Source organism: Hemicordylus capensis, chromosome 3 (assembly GCF_027244095.1).
Source record: "Hemicordylus capensis ecotype Gifberg chromosome 3, rHemCap1.1.pri, whole genome shotgun sequence".
Classification (NCBI taxonomy): domain Eukaryota; kingdom Metazoa; phylum Chordata; class Lepidosauria; order Squamata; family Cordylidae; genus Hemicordylus; species Hemicordylus capensis.
Genome location: NC_069659.1, coordinates 51,326,435 through 51,345,895, shown reverse-complemented (window position 1 = coordinate 51,345,895; position 19,461 = coordinate 51,326,435). Strand labels below are relative to the sequence as shown.

Below are 19,461 nucleotides of genomic sequence, written 5' to 3'. Positions count from 1 at the left end.
GTGATTTTGAAGCCTAGAGAATTGTTTGGATTCTGTGGGTGCTAAAAGAAGCCTGTAGGTTGTGCAAAAATCTCTCCGATATTGTTTTTGACATTTAAAGTCCTTAACTTGGCCCTAAGCACTTATCCGAAGGACTACCTACTCACTTTATTTATTTACCACCAAATTGTAACATCTAAAGGTGGTTTATTTCCAACAAGAAACAGTTGAAAATGGTTTATAAAAGGTCCAGACTTATGTTCTCTCAGCCCTGTCTTGGAGATGCTGCCATTGAGGGAACTTGGAACCTTCTGCCTGCAGGTGTTCTTCTCACATCCCCTAAGGGGAATATCTTACAGTGCTCACATGTAGTCTCCCATTCAAATGCAAACCAGGTGGACCCTGCTTAGCAAAGGGGACAATTCATGCTTGCTATCTCAAGACCAGCTCTCTTTCTCATTGGCTCTGTGTCTGCTTGCAGCCTGTCACGGTGAAGAACATTCAGATACTGAATATATATCCTGCAGAGGAGAGAGGGGGGGAAACCCGGACATTTCTTTGGCTAAGTGCTGCTGACCAGCCAGCCACAGCCAGCAGGTGTTTTGCACAACACTTCTGAGCTGACTTCTTGTAAGCAGCAGGAGCACTGGGAACTTGGCAGCTCACTCAGCAACCCTGCTCTTAAAGGTCTATGGGCATTCTTGGTTCAGCCCAGAGCTTGCCTATCACTCCCCACAAAGAGTCGGTCAGGGGATCGTTTCTCTTTTATAGGCAGGCTGGCAGTGTTGTGTAGTGGTTAGAATGTTGAGCTAGGGCAACCTGGGTTTCAGTCCGTGTGTGTATGTGTGTGTAAGTGGGAGTCTGCACTAGCAATGACGATTTCCAGCACTGACTGAAAAGTTGTCAGCATGCAGTCTTCTTGCACAAGGAGGTGAATATGTCGAACTGAATAGACTGTGTGCCTTAACAATCGCCGTGTGTGGCAGAGGCAATCACAGGAGCAGCAGGAACTTCATCTCCCATTACTTTCAACATCAATGTTAATCACGCACCAGGTAATTCAATTAAAATGTGACCTGAAACTCATGGGAGAGCAAACATGTGGAATGCCTTCTTGTTGCGACAGTGGGTGGTGCTCCCTTTCCATTTATAGGTGATGTTTAACATCTGTTTGTCCGTCCCTGATTCCATCTTCTACTCTTTCCTTATTCTTTGTTCTCCAGAACTAGGTTAGAGATTTTTAAAAGATGTCTTGTTCAGTTCTTGCTTCTCCTGGATGAGACTCGCTTCTCTCCCTTCTAATAAAAAGCATCTTGGTCATTAGACAAGTGTAGGGCTCTTAAAACCAAATTACATTTTTCATTCCAAATAATTGGAGCCTGATCCAGTTACCTTTTGCGGTCTCCCCACTCCCATCAGCGGAGGACAGTTGTGAACCAGTAAGGCAAACACTAGGAGTTCAGTTGGACTTTGCCCTTTATATAAAGCAATCCAACTTATGCTAATAGTTCATAAGGTAGCACAGTCTGCATATTTGTAGTCTGAAGAATGTGTTTGAGTGTTTTAATTATTGTGGTAATGAGTGGCAGAAGAGGAAATGGAGGGGAAAGCGAATATAAAGACAGGACAGGACAAGGTAGTGTTGGCTTTGAATACTGGAGCTTATTTTCAGAATGGGAGCTGAGAATCTCAGGAATCCATTTTCTGCACCAGACAATTCTGTGTCCAGTTAGCTGTGACAGACTGGCTGAGCTGGACAAATAGCACTGCTTTTATGCTTGGCTACCATCTAAAATGGCACATGTACAAATATGCTAATGTTTGTCCTCAGAATGTAGATGGGATTTCTCATTATATTAAGAATATTTATATATCTCTTTTCAACAAAAAGAGTTCTCAAAGCAATTTGCATAGCAAATTTATAAGAATTTTTTATTGTCTGCTCTGGTGTTTCTTTGGATCACAGGTGCGGCACTCAACACGCAAAACCTTGAACCGTCTCATGAAGCCCAAAGTTTCCTACTCAGTAGGAAGTAGTGTGGGCTACTTCCACATGAAGATGCCATTCAGGGTCACTCACCATGCCGGAAGCAGGGCACAAGTGCAGCCCCTTATGCCTTTTGCAGCCTGGCCAGCGCCCTGTGACAACCGAGAATGTGTGCCAGAATCCTCTGAGGCAGGGGGTTGTTCCCCAGAACTCTCTGCCTCCGAGGATTCTGGGACACATTCTCAGAATGTGTCCATGAGAGGATACTCCTTAAGAACATAAGAAAAAGCCCTGCTGCATCAGGCCAAAGGCCCGTCTAGTCCAGCATCCTGCTTCACACAGTGGGCAACTGGGGGCGTCTGGGAAGCCCACAAGCGGGGGGATGATGATGATGATAATGATTGATTTGATTTCTATACCGCCCTTCCAAAAATGGCTCAGGGCGGTTTACACAGAGAAATAACAAACAAATAAGATGGAACCCTGTCCCCGAAGGGCTCACAATCTAAAAAGAAACATAAGATAGACACTAGCAACAGTCACTGGAGGTACTGTGCTGGGGGTGGATGGCAATGCCTCCCCCCATTGGTGTTTCCTAGCACCTGGTTTTCATGCTCCCTCTGATCCTGATGGAAATATACAGTTATCCAGGCTAGTAGCCACTGATAGCCTTGTCCTCCATGAATTTGTTCATGCAGGACACATTTAAACCCATCTAGACTGGTGGCCATCACCACATCTGGCAGCAGCAAATTCTGTAGTTTTACTACTATAGTTAGCGATAGCAATAGCACTTACATTTACTGTATATACCGCTCTATAGCCGGAGCTTTCTAAGCAGTTTACAATGATTTAGCATATTGCCCCCAACATTCTGGGTACTCATTTTACTGACCTCGGAAGGATGGAAGGCTGAGTCAACCTTGAGCCCCTGGTCAGGATCGAACTTGTAACCTTCTGGTTACAGGGCGGCAGTTTTACCACTGCGCCACCAGGGTTACACATTGTACAAAGAATGAAATCCTTTTGTCTGTCCGGAATCTCCCAGTATTTAGCCGCAACAGCCAGCCGTGCAACCAAACAGGATGCATGCTTACTGGCTACTCATTACTCACCACTTTGTGGGTGCTTCTAGTGAAGGCATGGGAGGTTCCATGCTAACAATGCCGCTGCTGTGCCAGCCTCTCATTGGGAATTATGGGAGTTGGGCATAGCAGTGATGACTCAGAGCATCATTGGCATGGAGCCTCCTGCACCTTTGCTAGAATCACCCAGGGAGTGGTGAGCAGCAAGCAAACCCGCATCCCGCTTGAGTGTGTGACCTCTGGCCATCTTGGTCCACCCATTATGTATCTCTTCTTATCGGTTAACTTTCCCTGCTCCTTCTCCCGGCTCCTTGACAATAAAATAGATGAAAGGGAGATCAAGATACAGATATGCAGCAGCTCTTCCTTGACTGTCCTCCAGCTATCTCTGCTTGTGGGTGGTGGAGCCTTCAGAAATCTCAACCAGCACATTTCTCAGGGCCCTGAAGGCACAGGTTGCATCAACTGTACTGATGCTAAGTACCCTACAGACAGTGTCTGCACTCTTATCAATCTGCTTGAGCAATTAGAGCATCATCTGGGTCATTGCTCCAAGTCCCACTTCCATAAGAGACTGGTCTGGTGTAAGCTGGGACGTGGCCTTTTCTGCAGTGGCCTCCAAGCACTGTTCCCTCTAAGGCATGGGCATGTGCTCACAAGTTTCTGATGTCCGCTCAGTTAATTTTAGATCCCGCTCAGGTTGAATTAGAAAGGCCCGATTCTGAATGCAGGTGCGCACACAGTGCCTTGATACTGCTTCCCAGAACAAAACTCATTCCACACTGAGATGAAAAAAATTAGGGGGAGCTCTGCCCCCAAGTGTGGAACATCCATCAGACCCATTCACTGACTGCCTTTCATAACTAAGTGAAGACACTATTATTCTGGCATTCATTTCCTGGTGAAGCTGATTTCTGACTGCTGGCTGATTGTGACTTCTAAGCTGTACGCTGGCTGTGCTTTTGTGGGCATTGCCGCAATGTCATCAGTGCTGGTGGGACCTGTGGCGCTGCTGCAGATCTGGAAGCGCCACTGTAGAGAAGCAGGATGACTATATTTCCCCTTTGTCGGGAATGGGGCAACCTGCAGTAATGCTGCTAGTGCAACCATCTGCTTCCTGTGGACTTTCCTAGAATAAAGCAATATATATACAATAAATAAATATAAGTAATTTGGTCTGGGCCTGGTCAGTACCTGACTAGGAGCCAGCCTGGAAATGCCTGGGTTCCGTGATGACAGGCTCTAAATGTGTTAAAGAAATCAGTATAGTGGGACTATTTCCCACATGGTCAGTGTACCTTATAGCCAGGGCTTAGCCGACAGTGGCTCTTTCCTCTTGCACGATGTGGAAGAGATTAGAGGGCACTTGGCTACATATGACCTTAGCAGTAAAGCTGAACAGCTCTTGTTGCTGGGAGCAGAGAAGGGGGTGGCGTTGAGTTTACCATTTAAGGCTTGTACAAGACGATTTCTAGCTAGCCTGAAGGATGAAACCTGGTCTAGTACAGTTCCCATCTCTTTGCCTGTTCACTCCCTACTTTGTTATGGGTTTGCAGGTGTGGGTGGGGGGAGAGGGAGGAAAGAAAGAGAGAACATCTGGTTTCTTGTCATTCAAGGCAGAATAAAGCAGGAGGAGTGGTCTTTGGGCAGTTTTAACCCCGACAGTGGCATTGGGCGTTACAGCAAGTAGACAATTGGCTGACTTATTGGTGCTAACTGTAATGGCCGAAGCTGGTGTTGGCCAACCTAAGGGTGCCACGTGGTGCTTTATTTTCTCCAGCCTGTTAAATGTACTGAAGTTTGAAGCCTAGAATATGGCTGCAGTAGAGAACCTGAACTAGCTGGAAGCAACAAAGCCAGCTGGAAGCAGCAAAGGTGTTGGCCCTTTCGAGCCATTAATTATCTGTTGATCATTAGCGTACATTGTGGGGGGAGTAGTAGGCTCCACCTGCAACCTTAGCATGTTCATTAGAACCTCTGCTGAGGGTCCCCACACATCTGGCTCTATACATGGGGGCTCTCTGCAGACATTCTAATGAATGGGCAGCATCCAGATAAGTACTCTTTCACGTGGAAGAAATTCCATTTGTGCAAAGGGGAGGTACGATTTTCATTGACCCCCCTCCCTTGGCTGCCCTGTGCAACCCCCAAATAGGCTCCTAAAGGTCCTCCAAGAGCTGCAGCAGAAAGGGGGTTCAGCAGCCATCACCCTTGTGCACGTTTGAGGAAATACTAGTCTGGATTTGACCCGCTTTGTGAAAGTTGAAGGCAGAGCCTCCCGTCCAGTGTTCCCTCTAACAAGGATTCCCAGATGTTGTTGACTACAACACCCAGAATCCCCAGCTGCCATGGCTTTTGCTTGGGGATTATGGGAGTTGTAGTTGCCAACATCTGGGAATCTCCGTCAGAGGGAACACTGCTCCCCTCATTCATTCACTATCCCTGGAAAGGGCTGCTGCCTCTGACGGAAGTAGTAACAAACTGGGACACTGAAGCGCCTTATAATTGGATGCTTGACGTAGTAGAGAAGTATATGTTAGTAGCTATCTCTCCTAAGAGTTCATGGTCCTGATGATGATGACGGACAGATGGATGGATGGATAGCATCTGAGGGTGAAACGCACTTGGCTTGTATGACCATCTTGTTGTAAGCCAAGTACATATTAATATCTCCGCATTGCAATGGTGGCTGCGAGAGAGAATGGCTTGCCTAAGGCCAGGGCATTCATAGCAGAGCTGAGAGCCAACCCTGGGGAAGTCCTGACTGGCCACTCAGTCTCTTAGCCGCGATGCTACAGCAGCTCTCAGGCCCATGAAAACACCCTTCCCTCTACAACTTGGAAAGTGAGAAGCTGAGAGCTTGGACCTTCAGACTGAAAGTGGTTTGCCTGAATGCAGAGCCATAGCGTGCACACGTCTCATTTGACTCTGGCGGTATACATGTGGTTGTTGCAAGTCCAGATGTTGCTCTTCTTCCAGAGAAGCTTTCCCCATACAAAGAAACTCCTAGGAACACAGGAAGCTGTCTTATATGGAGGCAGGCCATTGTTCCATCTAGCTCAGTATTGTCTGCATGGACTGGCAGTGACTCTGCAAGGTTTCTGGCAGGATTCTTTCTCAGCCCTATCTGGAGATGCCAAGGATTGCACCTAGGGCCTCCTGCATGCCAGCAGATGCTCTGCCAATGAGCTACAGCCTCATCCCCTAAGGCAGGGCTTCTCAGATTTGGGTCCCCAGATGTTGTTGGGGACCTGTTATGTGTGAAAGCTGCAGCTTCCAAATGTGTACACCGAGGAAAACGGACCATCTTGCTGCAGTGTTCATACAAGGCTGCAGATGTGTGTGTTTTTCTCTACCAGTTAACACAAGTGTAGCAAAAATGTAATAGGAAGCGGCCCTAAGAGCATGTTTTACAGTTCTGACTGGCGGCAGGGGCATTATAGTTATTATTACATGAAAATCCACATTTTCTATGCGTTCCTGTAAGAAGAGTGGCATGCATGAAGAGCTCCTCAAGTGGCCTGTGGACCGCACTGCAAATTCCTGATGGTTACTGTCTAAGATACTGCACAATATTCCATTTGTGTTTTAGTTGAACATGTGTGCAGTTGTGCAAGAGTGCTCTTGTGGAAACTGCAGAAATGGTGTAAATGCAGTTGCTTGGTAGATGGCCACTGCAGAATTGCATTCGCACAATTTTTTCAGCCACAATTGTGCAATGATCCACTTAACTGTGTGCAAATTACATTCAAACATGCATGGAACTATGTGCAGTATGACTCCTCCTCCTCCTCCTCCTCTCAAAGTGGTCTACATAGAAAAAAAAAGAATAGGATGGTTTCCTTTCACAAAAAGGCTCACACCTTAAAGAGAAACTTAAGGTAGACACCAGTCGCAGCTGCTGGTGAGATGCTAGGCTTAGGTTAGAGAAGAACAGTTGCTCTCCCCCGCTAGCTAATAAGAGAGCCACCATTCTAAAAGATGCTTCTTTGTCAGCTTAGTGGGGGCATATGGTGCTTAAGTGGCTTATCAGACAAGAGTGCAGCCTGCACACAGGAGGTTAGCTCTGAGAGACAGAGCCAGTGTGGTGTCACAAGCAGTGTGGGAGGCTTGGACCAGGGAGACTTCACTTCGGTCCAAATCTCCCCCTCAACCATGAAGCTTACCTGGTAGCCGTGAGTGACTCACTCCCTCTCTTAGCCTAACAAAGCTTCTGTAATGATAAAATGGGACCGCACACTCTATACCGCTCTAAAATCCTTGGAAGGAAGAATGAATTATAAATGTGACAAATCCAGTGCTTTAAAATCTGTTCCACAGTTGCATTTGCTACCAAATTATTCTGGACTATTTCTGCATAAGGAAAACTCAGATGCAATCTCGTGGGAGCCAAGGGTTGGAGACAGCGGGGTGGTTCAGCAAACCACACTGCCTTACGATAGGGCAGTTTCTAGAATTCTCACCATCAATTTATTGACAATATTATATATTTGCATACAAAAATGAAAGCATCCAGCTCAAACCACAAGGAAAACAGTGCCCTTTCCCAGGCCTGCACATATCCTAGGAGTCACTAGGAACCAACTCAAGAAATCAGAATCCTAATTTGAATAAAACAGATGAGTCCTGGAATAGGTGGGGGCAAATCCTTCTGGGTACATGCAAAGTGCGTTTGCTCACTGATACACAGCTACAGCTCCCCCACTCTCCAGATATCCTTAGAATTAAGAATCAGGCTAGAAAGTCCAGTGCATGATTCCCATTCCAACCTGATCTCCAGCATGTCTCTGTTCAGTATTTAAGCAATATCCTGGTTCCCCTCACATCCCATTTCTAGCAGCTCCTCTGAAAAGTGCTTTTATTTTTCACAACTCTACCATGCCACCTTAAGTGGCGCAGCGGGGAAATGCTTGACTAATAAGCAGAAGGTTGCCAGTTCGAATCCCTGCTGGTATGTTCCCCAGACTATGGGAAACACCTATATCGGGGAGCAGCGATAGAGGAAGATGCTGAAAGGCATCATCTCATTCTGCATGGGAGATGGCAATGGGAAACCCCTCCCGTATTCTACCAAAATAAAACCACAGGGCTCTGTGGTTGCCAGGAGTCAAAATTGACTTGACGGCACACTTTACCTTTACCCTCTCCAGGGCTACACTTGCACTCAACCTAGGAATCTCCTTTGATACTGGGGCTGTAGCTCAGTGGTAGAGCATCCGTTTTGCATGCAGAAAGTCCCAGGTTCAATCCCTGGTGGCATCTCCAGGTAGGACTGGGAAAGACTCCTGCCTGAAGCCTTGGAGAGCCACTGCCAGACACTGTAGACAATGCAGCGCTAGATGGACCAACACCCCGACTCTGTATAAGGCAGCTTCCTAGGTTCCTAACAGTAAGGCTGATCCTAGAGATCACAGCTCCTTCTTTTTTCTCTACAAAATAATTCTAGGTGTCCCACCCCATCATTTCAGCCTCAATGACTTGAGTTCTTCATAACAGATGTCCAAGGAGAGGCAGGGGTGCTTGGCAGGAACTTAAATGGCAAGAAGTTGAAGCAGATCTTCTGAGCTGGGGAGGCCAGTGAGAAGAGCACAGCAAGGGAAAGGGTGGCTCCTTTTTCAAAAGGAAATGTAAACACTGCTCCAGGATACTCCCACAATCCCCTTCTACCCACAGCTACCAATCAGGGGGTTGGAGAGAGATGGCAGCATTCATCTGTTTCCTAACACATGTGGTGTTCATGTTGAGGCTTCACTGCCACAAGCACGATACAGTATTAGGTCCACGTGTCTCTGGCTTCATGGTTGCTTTCCCCCCTTTTTCAGGGTTGACAAATGTTCCCCAGGTACTTAAAATGGAGTTTTTTTTCAAGCCCAGTGACCCTTCCTCATACCAGAAGTTCGTGAAGCCCCTTGATAACTTCCTGAAGAAATACGATGCAGACAAGCAGTTGGACACAGATATGTTTTTTGAGGACTGTAAAGGTGAGTAGATGAAATTTTGTGTTTTGCACATCATGCTTATTTTGAACTGATTGGGGTTTTTGTTTTGTTAGGGTTGGGTCAGTCCCAATGTGCCCTTCTAAACTGCTGCCAATCTCCAGTGAAACTAGCCAGCCGTTTTCCCAGTGCCACTAGCCAGTGTCTGAGGACAATAATTTTGCTTTCGACACTATACACCACACCAGCTAGGACACAGTTCCTCATGAATGCAACGAAGGAACTGTGAGTGGCATATCAAGGGGGTGTTGGGGGAGAAGCTGTGCGTGCAGTGGCCTTCTCAGTAGTGGTTGCAGGAGTCCTGCCCTCTACAGGATCTACTAGTTGTGAGGGGGACCTGTGAGAAGCCTTTTTGAAATGAGTCAGGGCTCTTGTGACCCAGAAGCTGCTCATGCATGTTGTTCTTTTTCAACACCCCATGATCAATACTGCACGCATTGTAGCCAGACTTCCTCTCCAACTATGGATTCAGTCTGTCAGGCTGTGCGTTTGGAGACCTACTAGATACCAGCAGGTCAATTACAGCAGGAAAATAAATCCTTGTTAGGAGATAAAACGGGAGCCTCTTTTTCACTATTAAAAGCTTTCCTTTAGGTAAGGGGTAGGCAACCTTGGCTCTCCAGCTGTTGCTGAACTACAACTCCCATCAGCCCCAGCCACAGTTTATTGTGGTTGGGGATGATGAGAGTTGTAGTTCAACAGTGTGTGCTGCCAACTTAGAACTTTCAAATAAACTCTCCCCAAACAGGAAATGGGTGCAGAATGTATCTTTAGACATATTTACATTCTCAACTGGAGGCATCAGGGTGTGCTCCAGTCACTTTACCGATTACCACTAGAAGCCATTTGGTAGAGTGAAAGCAAAGCCGCCACTACAATAAGGCAAGGAACACCTTATAACATTTCACACAAGAAAAGGTTGTGCAAGTTCACCAAAATGCATATAAGCCATCTCTCCCTCTTTCTCTCTCCATTGCTCTTCACCGCCAGGCTTCACGGGCCCCCAAAACAGAGGTGGCTATGAGGCCGGTTCTGGAAAGCGGCCATCTTGCAAGTTCTTTCGCTCTTGGCTGGAAAACTGCTCTGGCTTAGTGGATCCGACCTATGGTTACAAGGATGGCAAACCATGTGTTGTTATCAAGCTCAACAGAATTCTGGGCTTCGTACCTAAGGCAAGTGCTGCTTTTCCTTCTAATTTTGCAGACAGAGGGGTGGTGAGAGCAGGAATGGCTAGCATGGCTTCCTACAAAGAAGCTTAGAAGCCTTTGTCTCTGCTCAAGTGCGCTTGTTTGTGCCTAATTCACATGTTCTCATCTCTGTGGGCTGGAACGGAGTCAAACCATTGGTCCATCAAGCTCAGAGTTGTCTACATTGAGTGTCAGTGGCACTCCAAGGTTTCAGGCAGGAGTCTCTCCCAGCCCTACCTGGATGCCAGGAATTAAACCTGGGAGACTCTGCATGCAAAGCAGATGCTCTACCCCAATTGCTACAGCCCCCGTACGTGAACTACCAGAGGGCAGCTTTTGCAGAGCAGGGAACTGCTCATTCTCTGGTTACACAAGGAGGTGGCCTCTAGTGTGCTTGGTATCCACTTGAAAATCCAGGGAGGTAGAGTGGGGTGGTGATAATGCTTAGCTCATTTAGTCTGACTAGAAGAGGAAGCAAGGCACATTGAGACCCAGTCACATGCCTGTTCTTGGCTAGGTCTTTAATTTGCATACAGGTGTTGTTGCTCTGATGCAGCACAGACCTGGCACTGGGGATCCACAGTCTGATTAGGAAAGCATGGGATAATGGAAGATCTTCTTCTTCTTATCCGTTCAGTCGTGTCCGACTCTCGGTCACTCTATAGATCAATGCACTCCATGCCATCCTATCTCGTACAGCTTCCTTTAATTCCACCATGGTAATTCCGGTGTCATTTTTAATAATATCCAGCCACCGAGTACAAAGCTGTCCACAGATCACTCCCAACATAATTGTCTTTTTGAGTGAATCAGCTTGCGTGACATGATCAAAATTTGTCAGTCTTTGTTTAGTAATCTTGGCTTGGAAGATAAGTGTGGTTAATTCTGTAGGGGGCCCTGACCACATCAGAACCACTGAACTTAGTTGAAATATCTGACCTATTTCAGTCATAAGAACAGCCCTTATGGATCAGGCCCAAGTTCCTTCTAGCCCAGCATCCTGTTTCCCATAGTGGCCCACCAGATGTCTCTGAAAAGCCCACAAGCAAGAGATGAAGACATGCAGCTGGCATTCAGAGGCATCCTGCCTGGAGACAGCCTATAGCCATCAAGACTAGTAGCCAATGATAGATCTGTCCTCCATGAATTTGTCTAGTCCCATTGTCTAGTCCCATTTGTCTACATCCTGTGGCAGAGGATTCAATAGATTAATTACGCGCTGTGTAAAAATGCATTTCCTTTTGTCAGTCCTCGGTTTCCTGGTAACAGTTTCATGAGTAACCTGGTAACAGTTTCCTGGTTCTAGTGTTGTGAGGGAGGGAGAAACATTTCTAAGCATTCTCTCCACACCATGTATATTTTTATAAACCTCTAACATGTCTCCCTTTAGTAATCTCTTCCCTAAGATAACTATTGCAAGACTAAAGCCCAATTCAAACACTGTGCTCTGTGTGTGTACAGATAAAGTGAACCTGGATTACAGGCCTTTCAAATGCATGTTTCAGATCGGAAGTGTACCTCTGTACCTGCATTCAACATAACATGTGACACCTTAAGACACTTTTCAGTTCACCCTACAACTGGATGTAGTGTCAACAGCTGGTGATTATGATATTCTAGTATCTGTCGTGTTGCCAAACAGATCTCAATTTTTTAACTGTGGCTACAGTTCTTTGCGGATTTACCTGGGAGTAAACCCCCACTGAACCTAACAGCATTTACTTCTTAATAAACATGCATGGGATTGCATTGCATGTTATTTGTGGCCCAGAAGTGGGAGCCAATTTTTATAATGCTTCTGTGCTGTTTTTTCCTTTTCCACAGACGACCAGGCAAGTGGCCATCTGTAGCCTAATCTCCTGTAGAATAAACAGATTCTCAAACCTTTCTTGTAAATTTTCCATGTTTTGCTTGCTTCCCAGTCTCTGAGAGGCATCTGGGAACTGGTTATACAGCCCCTGGGAGCATTCTCTGTAAACCAGTTTATGCTGGTTGATTTCAGACTTACTCCGGTTCTCCTTCTATATGGAAAAACACAGCTTGTTAAGTGTCTGTTGGTTAAACTGTTTTGGGAATAAATTGGTGTGTTTGGGCAATATACTAATTGGAAATAGAGGTAATCTATTAGTGAGGATGTTCAAGTTTGTTTAAGCTGTTTGTAACATGCTTTCCCCTTCCCATTTAGGTTCCACAGAATGACTCCCTCCCATTGGAAGTGCAGGCAAAATACAATCCTAATATCATTCCTGTTTACTGCTATGCTAAGGTACAGTAAGTCAAGCTTTTGGGGAGAAAAGGCAGGAATCAAATGCATAGCCTTTGGCGATGTTCACAAACGAAAAGCTACTCCTTTAAAAAAACAAACCATCTCTGAGATGGTTGCCTGGCACCCATGTGAGAGAGAAAGCAGATCTTGGGCTCACTTCCTTCCTCTTCTGCACACACCCTCTCTTCTCCCCAAGGCAAAGGTAGTGATTACAGCAGAGTTCGTGTGATTAAATCCAAGGTGTATCTGAGCCTGCTAGCATTTTTAGCAGGCTCAGAGAGATCTTGCTTTCCAACACAGAAACTCTTGCTGCACTTAGAAGCTTTGCCTTATGAGGAGAAAGGGAGCCAACAGAGAGTTGGGCATCCTTGAACCTAGTGAAATCTGTGTACTTTATGGGCACCTGGTGCTTGTATAAGAAACACTCTCTGCAATATGCATCTCTGCTCAAGTTCCTACTCAAATGAAGTTGCTCAGCAGCAGAACTTGATTGACTGCTATCTTGTTGGTTATGCATGCACGACAGTTTTTTAAGTGGACTCACTATCTTACCTATTTTGAGTGCCTTAGCATCTGGCTCAGCCAAGCAATATCATTCTGTATCAGGATAACACAGCTGTCCCTTTAGAGCTTCAGACACCCAAGAGACAACCCAGTCTTTTCTTCTTTTCTATTTAAGGCTGAGACATGATATCAGAAGTGGTCCTGAACTAATGCCCTTCAGTGGAAGCCAAACCAAATTAAAATCTCTCCTTCCTTTCATGTACAGTAGGAATTGGATGGGGCTTACTCAACAAAGCCTGTCCATCTCCAGCCTGTGCAAAACAAGGGAGGAATTGGCGCGTGGTGGGGGGAAGAGGGGTGGTAGAGGAAATTGTAGACTGGCTCATTTTGAAAATTACTTACTGGCTAAGAGACAGCAGCAAGGCTTTTACTTGAAATGTCCCCTGCACTCTCTGTGCTCTCTGGTGTGTTCAAGTGATGCATTCCTTTTGAATGGAACACTGCACTCGAAGAGTCCTGCAGAACTGGACTAATGGTTCATCTAAGCTAGCATTCTGTTTCCAATGGTGGCCAGCCATATTCTTCTATGAAGGAGGGAATGAAGGCAACAGTCCTCCCCAACTTTGTTGCCCACATCTGGCATATGACATCTGAAGTCAGAGGTTCTGTTTAGCTCTCAGGACAAATAACCCTTTTCGTGCAACGTGTTCACATTCAGTAGATGCATGGAGGAGGGTCTTGTTTGTTTCCTCCCCCATCTTCATGCGTTCAGCAAAATATCTGCATAGAACACATGCATGTAGGGCTCTCGCTCTGTATGATCCGGAGCCCTGGAGAAAGCAGGGCCCGTGTGTGTGTACGTGTGTACATGTGTGTAGGGTTTGTGTGTTCAAGTGAATGCACAGAGGTTGAGAGTGGGGACAGCACACATGACCATCCACTGCCATGCCTTGGCAAGTCTGAAGCTAGTGGCTGTCGTCGTATCTTGTGGCATTATCTGGTGGGTGCAGGGCAATTCAAGTTTATGGAGTTATTGGCTGACATGATGCACAGTGGTACGGAGTGCACCATCTCAGAGCTGCTGCGGACTCCTAAGGAGCTCCTCGTTGCTATAAAGAACAGGCAGTTGTGCAAGCAGCAATACCAGAGTTTCTCCCATTTGCAACTATGTGGGAACCTGTGGTGTTGCTGCTTATGCAGCTGCCCATTCTCAACAGAATTGGGGCTGCCTTGGGGGTCTGCAGAAGCCCTGCCATGGTGCACAGCAGCTCTGTATCTCCATGGGTCATGTGAGCAAGTATCTCCAACTCCTCCTGCAACTGGAAGTCACTAAACTGGCATAGTTTAATGGAGTCCCTTTTCAATGGCATAGCTGTTATGAAATTGCACGATGGAACTAGACAGTAGAATAGGGAATGATGGAAACAAGCTTGCAAAATGTGGCATGAGCAACTAATTTGTCTTAATTCATTCTTTCAGAAAGAGGAAGATGTTGATAAAATTGGCAATGTCGAATACTATGGCCTGGGTGGCTATGCTGGCTTTCCACTACAGTACTACCCGTATTATGGCAAGCTCCTTCAGCCCAATTACCTCCAGCCCCTTATAGCAGTGCAGTTCACCAACCTGACCTATGACATGGAGGTGCGTGTCGAGTGCAAGGTCTACGGTGAAAACATCCATTACAGTGACAAAGATCGTTTCCAGGGACGTTTCGATATTAAATTTAACATTAAAAGCAGCTGATCATAAGCAGTTTTCTTTTCTTCCTCTTAGCCATTTAAAATATATATAAATATATATATATAAAAGACAAAACCTACTAGTCTTGAACAAAACTGTCATACGTATGGGACCTACACGTAATCTATATGCTTTACACTAGCTTTCTGCATTAAACTAGATTAGAATGTAAACTTGAAAGTGTAGCAATAGTGACAAAGATATTTATTCTATTGTAAATGATGAAAGACAGAATTGAGCCTTGGGACATGCCCATTTCTACTGTAAATTATATCCCATAACTGACTTGTAGTAAGCAGTGTTTCTGCCCCCTAAGTATTGCTGCCTTGTGAATTTTATTTAGTGTACAGTACTATAGGTGCATTACTCTGGTCATTTTTCAAGCCATGTATTATTGTACCTGTTTTCTACTTTCTGTGAGCAAAGATTTGCTGTCCAAGGTGTAAATACTCAAGTGGGACTAAAACTGGCATGGTACTTCTAATTATTATTTTGTTCATTTGTAAAAGGCAAAGGCCCACCTATGAGATTACCCAACAGCACTCCATAGAGCCTTTTCTTCCTCCTGCGGTTTTAGGACTTTTAGTGTGTTGGCAGGGGAAATCGACTTGACTTTGAAGCGAAGCAGAAGAGAGTAGGTGATTGTGTAGTGTGCTTTGTAGTGAATGCTCTCTTTCTCTCTCTCCCCGCTCATCCTCCAGTATGTTCTGAAGTTGTGTGAGAGACCTGAGTCAGCCTATCGCTCTCATCAGTGATGGGAATAATTATTTTGCTTTGTACATTTTCTTTTTCCTGCTAGAGGCATCACATGCTGTGGTGCTGTCTTTATTGAATGTTTTAACCACTTTCATAGTGGAAGAATTTTATATTTATGCAGTTGTACAATTTTATTTTTTTCTGCGAGAAAAAAGTGTAATGTATAAAAATAAACCAAAGCCACATGTTTGAAAATAAATCTTTATTTTGAACTTTATGAAAAGCAATGCAGTTACCCCATGAACTGGTGTTAAATGTTGTCTACAGTGCAAAACTCTATGTTCTAACATATGTAATAGCCAGGAGTACAGTGCTCTTGTTGATCTTGTATTTCAGTCAGGTTAAAACATTGGACAATAAATGAATAAACACACATCTCCTCTCTTGTGGCCTGTTTTTAACAAGTAGTTTATGTGCCATAACTCTGTGTCCTCCTGTTAGATGTCCAAGATATTGAAAAAATACTGGACCTGCAGGGGTGGAAAAGCTGTTATAGTATATATCTTTAAGCCTTAGTTGAGTTATAATCTGAAGAACCAGCATAAGCATCTATCAAGATCCTCTTCAAAACACAGATGGGTTCCTTCTACCTAGTTGCTTGTTTCTATTGTTTTCCCCAAAAAGCACCTTGCAAGTAGTGATGGCCAAGCCCCTCCTATCTCACCACATCACTAGTTAGGGTTTGTCTTTTCTCCAACCTTTTCTGAGAACACTTGGAAAAAAACTTAGGTTTTTACTGAGAGCTTTCAGAGAAAGTCTAGAATGTGGGTGTACTTGTGAGAGTTCCCTACCGCCATGTCCAATGAGACCTACAGGGCTTCTGTTCACAGCCAGCTCACCCTAAGCCAGTTCACTCTTCCCCTTTGGAAATTTTCTTGGGAAAGCGGAGGGACCAGCAAGAAGTATTTGTGAGCAGTGAGCTCATTACAAGCGGGGCCTACATTTTGGTAGAATTATGGATTTCGCTGTGTGTGTTCTCAAGGTTGCCATCACAAGGCCCACCTCCCCAGTTCTGAAAATTGGATACATCACCACTTATAAGGAGCACATGGAAGTCAGAATGGGGTGGTGGTGGTTTAGAATGTTTGGAATTTTCTATGGCAATCTCAGTTAATGGAAAAGGACCACTCCTGCTGGTCCTTAGGAATCGATGGCAATGACCTTGTATGTTGTTTCCCATGTCCACCAGCCATGCTTAAAAACATGTAAACACAGTACTCCAGCTAAAAAAAGGCTAAACACAGTACTCCTAAACCAAAATATGTATAGCCACTTCCTGCAGAATGAAACAGATGATACTTATTTAATATAGTAGTCTAAATATTACTTGCGTTTTGGGTGGTATAGAAATGTATTAAATAAATAAAAATAAAATAGGGTGGGTTTTTTGTCATTATGGTAAAAATATATTGTTTAAGCATCAGCTCCTAAACACTTTCAAACAATGTCATTCTGCTTGTATGGCATATTGTATCAACTATGTTGGTCTTGTAAGGAATCAAAATAGATAAGTGCAGCAATTTAAATTGGATCAGCCAGCTATTTAGCTTTTGAACTATATTCTTAATCTGGTTCAGGCAAATCAAAGATAATCTTGTGTATAATATCAACTAAAGATTGATCTGCAATTCCACTTACTGTTAAGGGAGACTGATATGGTGCAAGCAAAACATGGGGTTCCTAACTGTGTTTTCCTTGTAAGGCAAACACCGACAGCTTAAGCTGTACCATTTTTGCTTATTCTCCCCTGCAAATCCCACCATTTAATATCATTCCCCCACTGCCAATCAGGCTCTGAAACTGGCAGTAAGCCCTTCTGGGAGGGGGGAAATGGGGGAATTAACTCTCTATGGGGCGAGTTAAGTTACCGGGGAATCATTGGGTACCTAGAGGCTAAAGCACCCCTCTCAGACACAATTTTCTACAAATGCTCCCTCACAGACAATCATAAAGGCCTAGTGTTCCCCTCAGTACATAAGAATATACAAAAAAGCCTTGCTGTATCAGGCCAAAGGCCCATCTAGTCCAGCATCCTCTTTCATGCAGTGGCCCACCAGATGCATCTGGGAAGCCCTCAAGTGGAAAAGAGAGAGCAGCTGCCCCCTCGAGCTGGTGTTCCCTACCTAGCACCTGGTGTGCAGGAGCATGCCACCTGTGCACCTGATGGAAGTATACAGCTATCAAGCCCATAGAAGCTCAATATCAGGTTTTCAAAGGGTGAGGGAACAACATTCAGAAGCCATGACCCTAGCACAACAGCTGAGGATGATGACCTCCCATCAAGTCACTGAATTGGGTAGGAGCACACTGCAGTCCTTGGCAGTGGTTTCTCCTACAGTTTCAGGATGCAACCACATCTCAATCACGTCTCAAAGCAGTGATCCCAAGAGCAGTGAAGTCTCTTCTTTTGGTTGTCTCAACTGGACAGGTTTTTCAAAGGGTTTTCTCTGAGGAAACCCCAACAGATGAGTATGACAATGGACACGGCCTCTTGGGCATGCACTGCAGCAAACTGACAAGTCAAGGCCATTGGTTCCATGAAGTGAAGGAAGACCATCAGCTGGCTGGAGCCGTCAGCCGGTTCATTTGATACTTAGAAAGGCAAGTGAAAGGCGAGCAAAGTAGACTGCAAAAAGGTAAATCCAACCCATAGGACAAGAGAATACTTGTTGCTGTTGCTAAGAAATGCTTAATCAAGGAGCCTGAAGGAATACGACTTAGAGGGCCTCTGTCTGCTCATTCTCTGAGGAAGGGGTTATGAATGATCTCCTAGGAATAATGACTGTCATTTAAGGAATGGGAATTGCTGCATTATTAACTTGGAGTTCTATGCAGGCAAGAAACTTACCAAAAATCCACCCACCTGCCTTGTGAAAGACCTAAAATGAAGGCCTCACAACAATTATTCACAAAGGGAACAGAAAATATGTGCTGCAGCATGATTCCTTTTACCGGGGGTGTGCTGGGGTTTGCATAGTATGGACATAAATGAGAAAGGGTGAAACCACATATATATTTGATCGATAAGGGGGGATGCTGGCAAAAATGGCACCCCCAGCTTATGAATTTATGCATACAAAGCAGGAAGGAGTCCTCTTTCCTTTTCAGGGCTGCTCTCCAAGCAGCTCCGCCAAAAGGCTCAGGACAGCATCCATGGGGCTCTCAGATGGTGTTCCCATCCAGGCACAGGCCAGGCCTAGAGATGGAAATTCACTGCTGATGGAATCTGGCACTTGTCAATATAGCACAGGGCGAGAAAATCACTTTATTTCAACACTGACAGGTGAAAGCTTGGAACCAGAGTCAAAAGAGTCTTTCTGATCTTCTCTGGTCTGTGGAGTCCAATAGCCTCTTTCTGCATTTTCGGAATGTATTTAAATGTAAACCAGTTCTCCGTTCTAAATTTGCGACGCTTGTGTTGTCCTGCTCTATGCAGCTCAAATAGCTCCCTCTGGGGCAAAAAGCAAAAGAAGGTCCTAGCTTGACAAAGTTTGGTCTCCCAGAAGTTAGTTTTGGGAAAATCCACAGAAGGCAGTCCCCACAATGCAGCACTCCACATCCCATTTCCTCCACAACCTTGTAACTGACACAAACTCTTAGCTTCACATTCTCCATATCTAAAAAGGAATTAGTAGTAACTTTGTGTTATCATCGCACTTAAGAGAACACAATGTTATTTGACTGGAATCGCACTGCAGGACTAGGATTAGTGTCCCTTCCATACTTTCGACTTTCTAGTCTTCCACGGAGTTTACATACTTGTGCAACCCATGATAAAACCTATTTCAAAAGTCTGAAGTATAGCATTTGTGTGAACAATTATCTCCTGAACAGCGTGGGCCCTGAAAGCAGTGAGAGGTCAGATGCAAGACTCAAAGCAAAGCAAACATTTCAGAGAAACGGAAACATTGTCTTATGGAAGTGTGTGATTAATGCAGGAAGCCCTATAGAATGATCC

General features: G+C 45.1%; 2 protein-coding genes across 9 annotated transcripts in view; one reads left to right on the top strand and one right to left on the bottom strand.

Moving 5' to 3' along the window:
• The window catches only part of ATP1B1 (ATPase Na+/K+ transporting subunit beta 1), a 36,407-nt gene extending 20,529 nt beyond the window's left edge, over positions 1-15,878 (top strand). Inside the window, exons 3-6 of the mRNA XM_053310249.1 lie at positions 8,874-9,032; positions 10,038-10,219; positions 12,420-12,500; positions 14,484-15,878. Of these exons, the coding sequence (XP_053166224.1) occupies positions 8,874-9,032; positions 10,038-10,219; positions 12,420-12,500; positions 14,484-14,750 (689 nt within the window). The 3' untranslated portion in view covers positions 14,751-15,878. The remainder of the gene's footprint in view (positions 1-8,873; positions 9,033-10,037; positions 10,220-12,419; positions 12,501-14,483) is intronic.
• The window catches only part of NME7 (NME/NM23 family member 7), a 157,070-nt gene continuing 153,299 nt past the window's right edge, over positions 15,691-19,461 (bottom strand). For all 8 annotated transcript variants that reach the window (XM_053310235.1, XM_053310236.1, XM_053310240.1 and 5 more), the window contains one exon: positions 15,691-15,973. In XM_053310235.1, the coding sequence (XP_053166210.1) occupies positions 15,941-15,973 (33 nt within the window). In that variant the 3' untranslated portion in view covers positions 15,691-15,940. The remainder of the gene's footprint in view (positions 15,974-19,461) is intronic.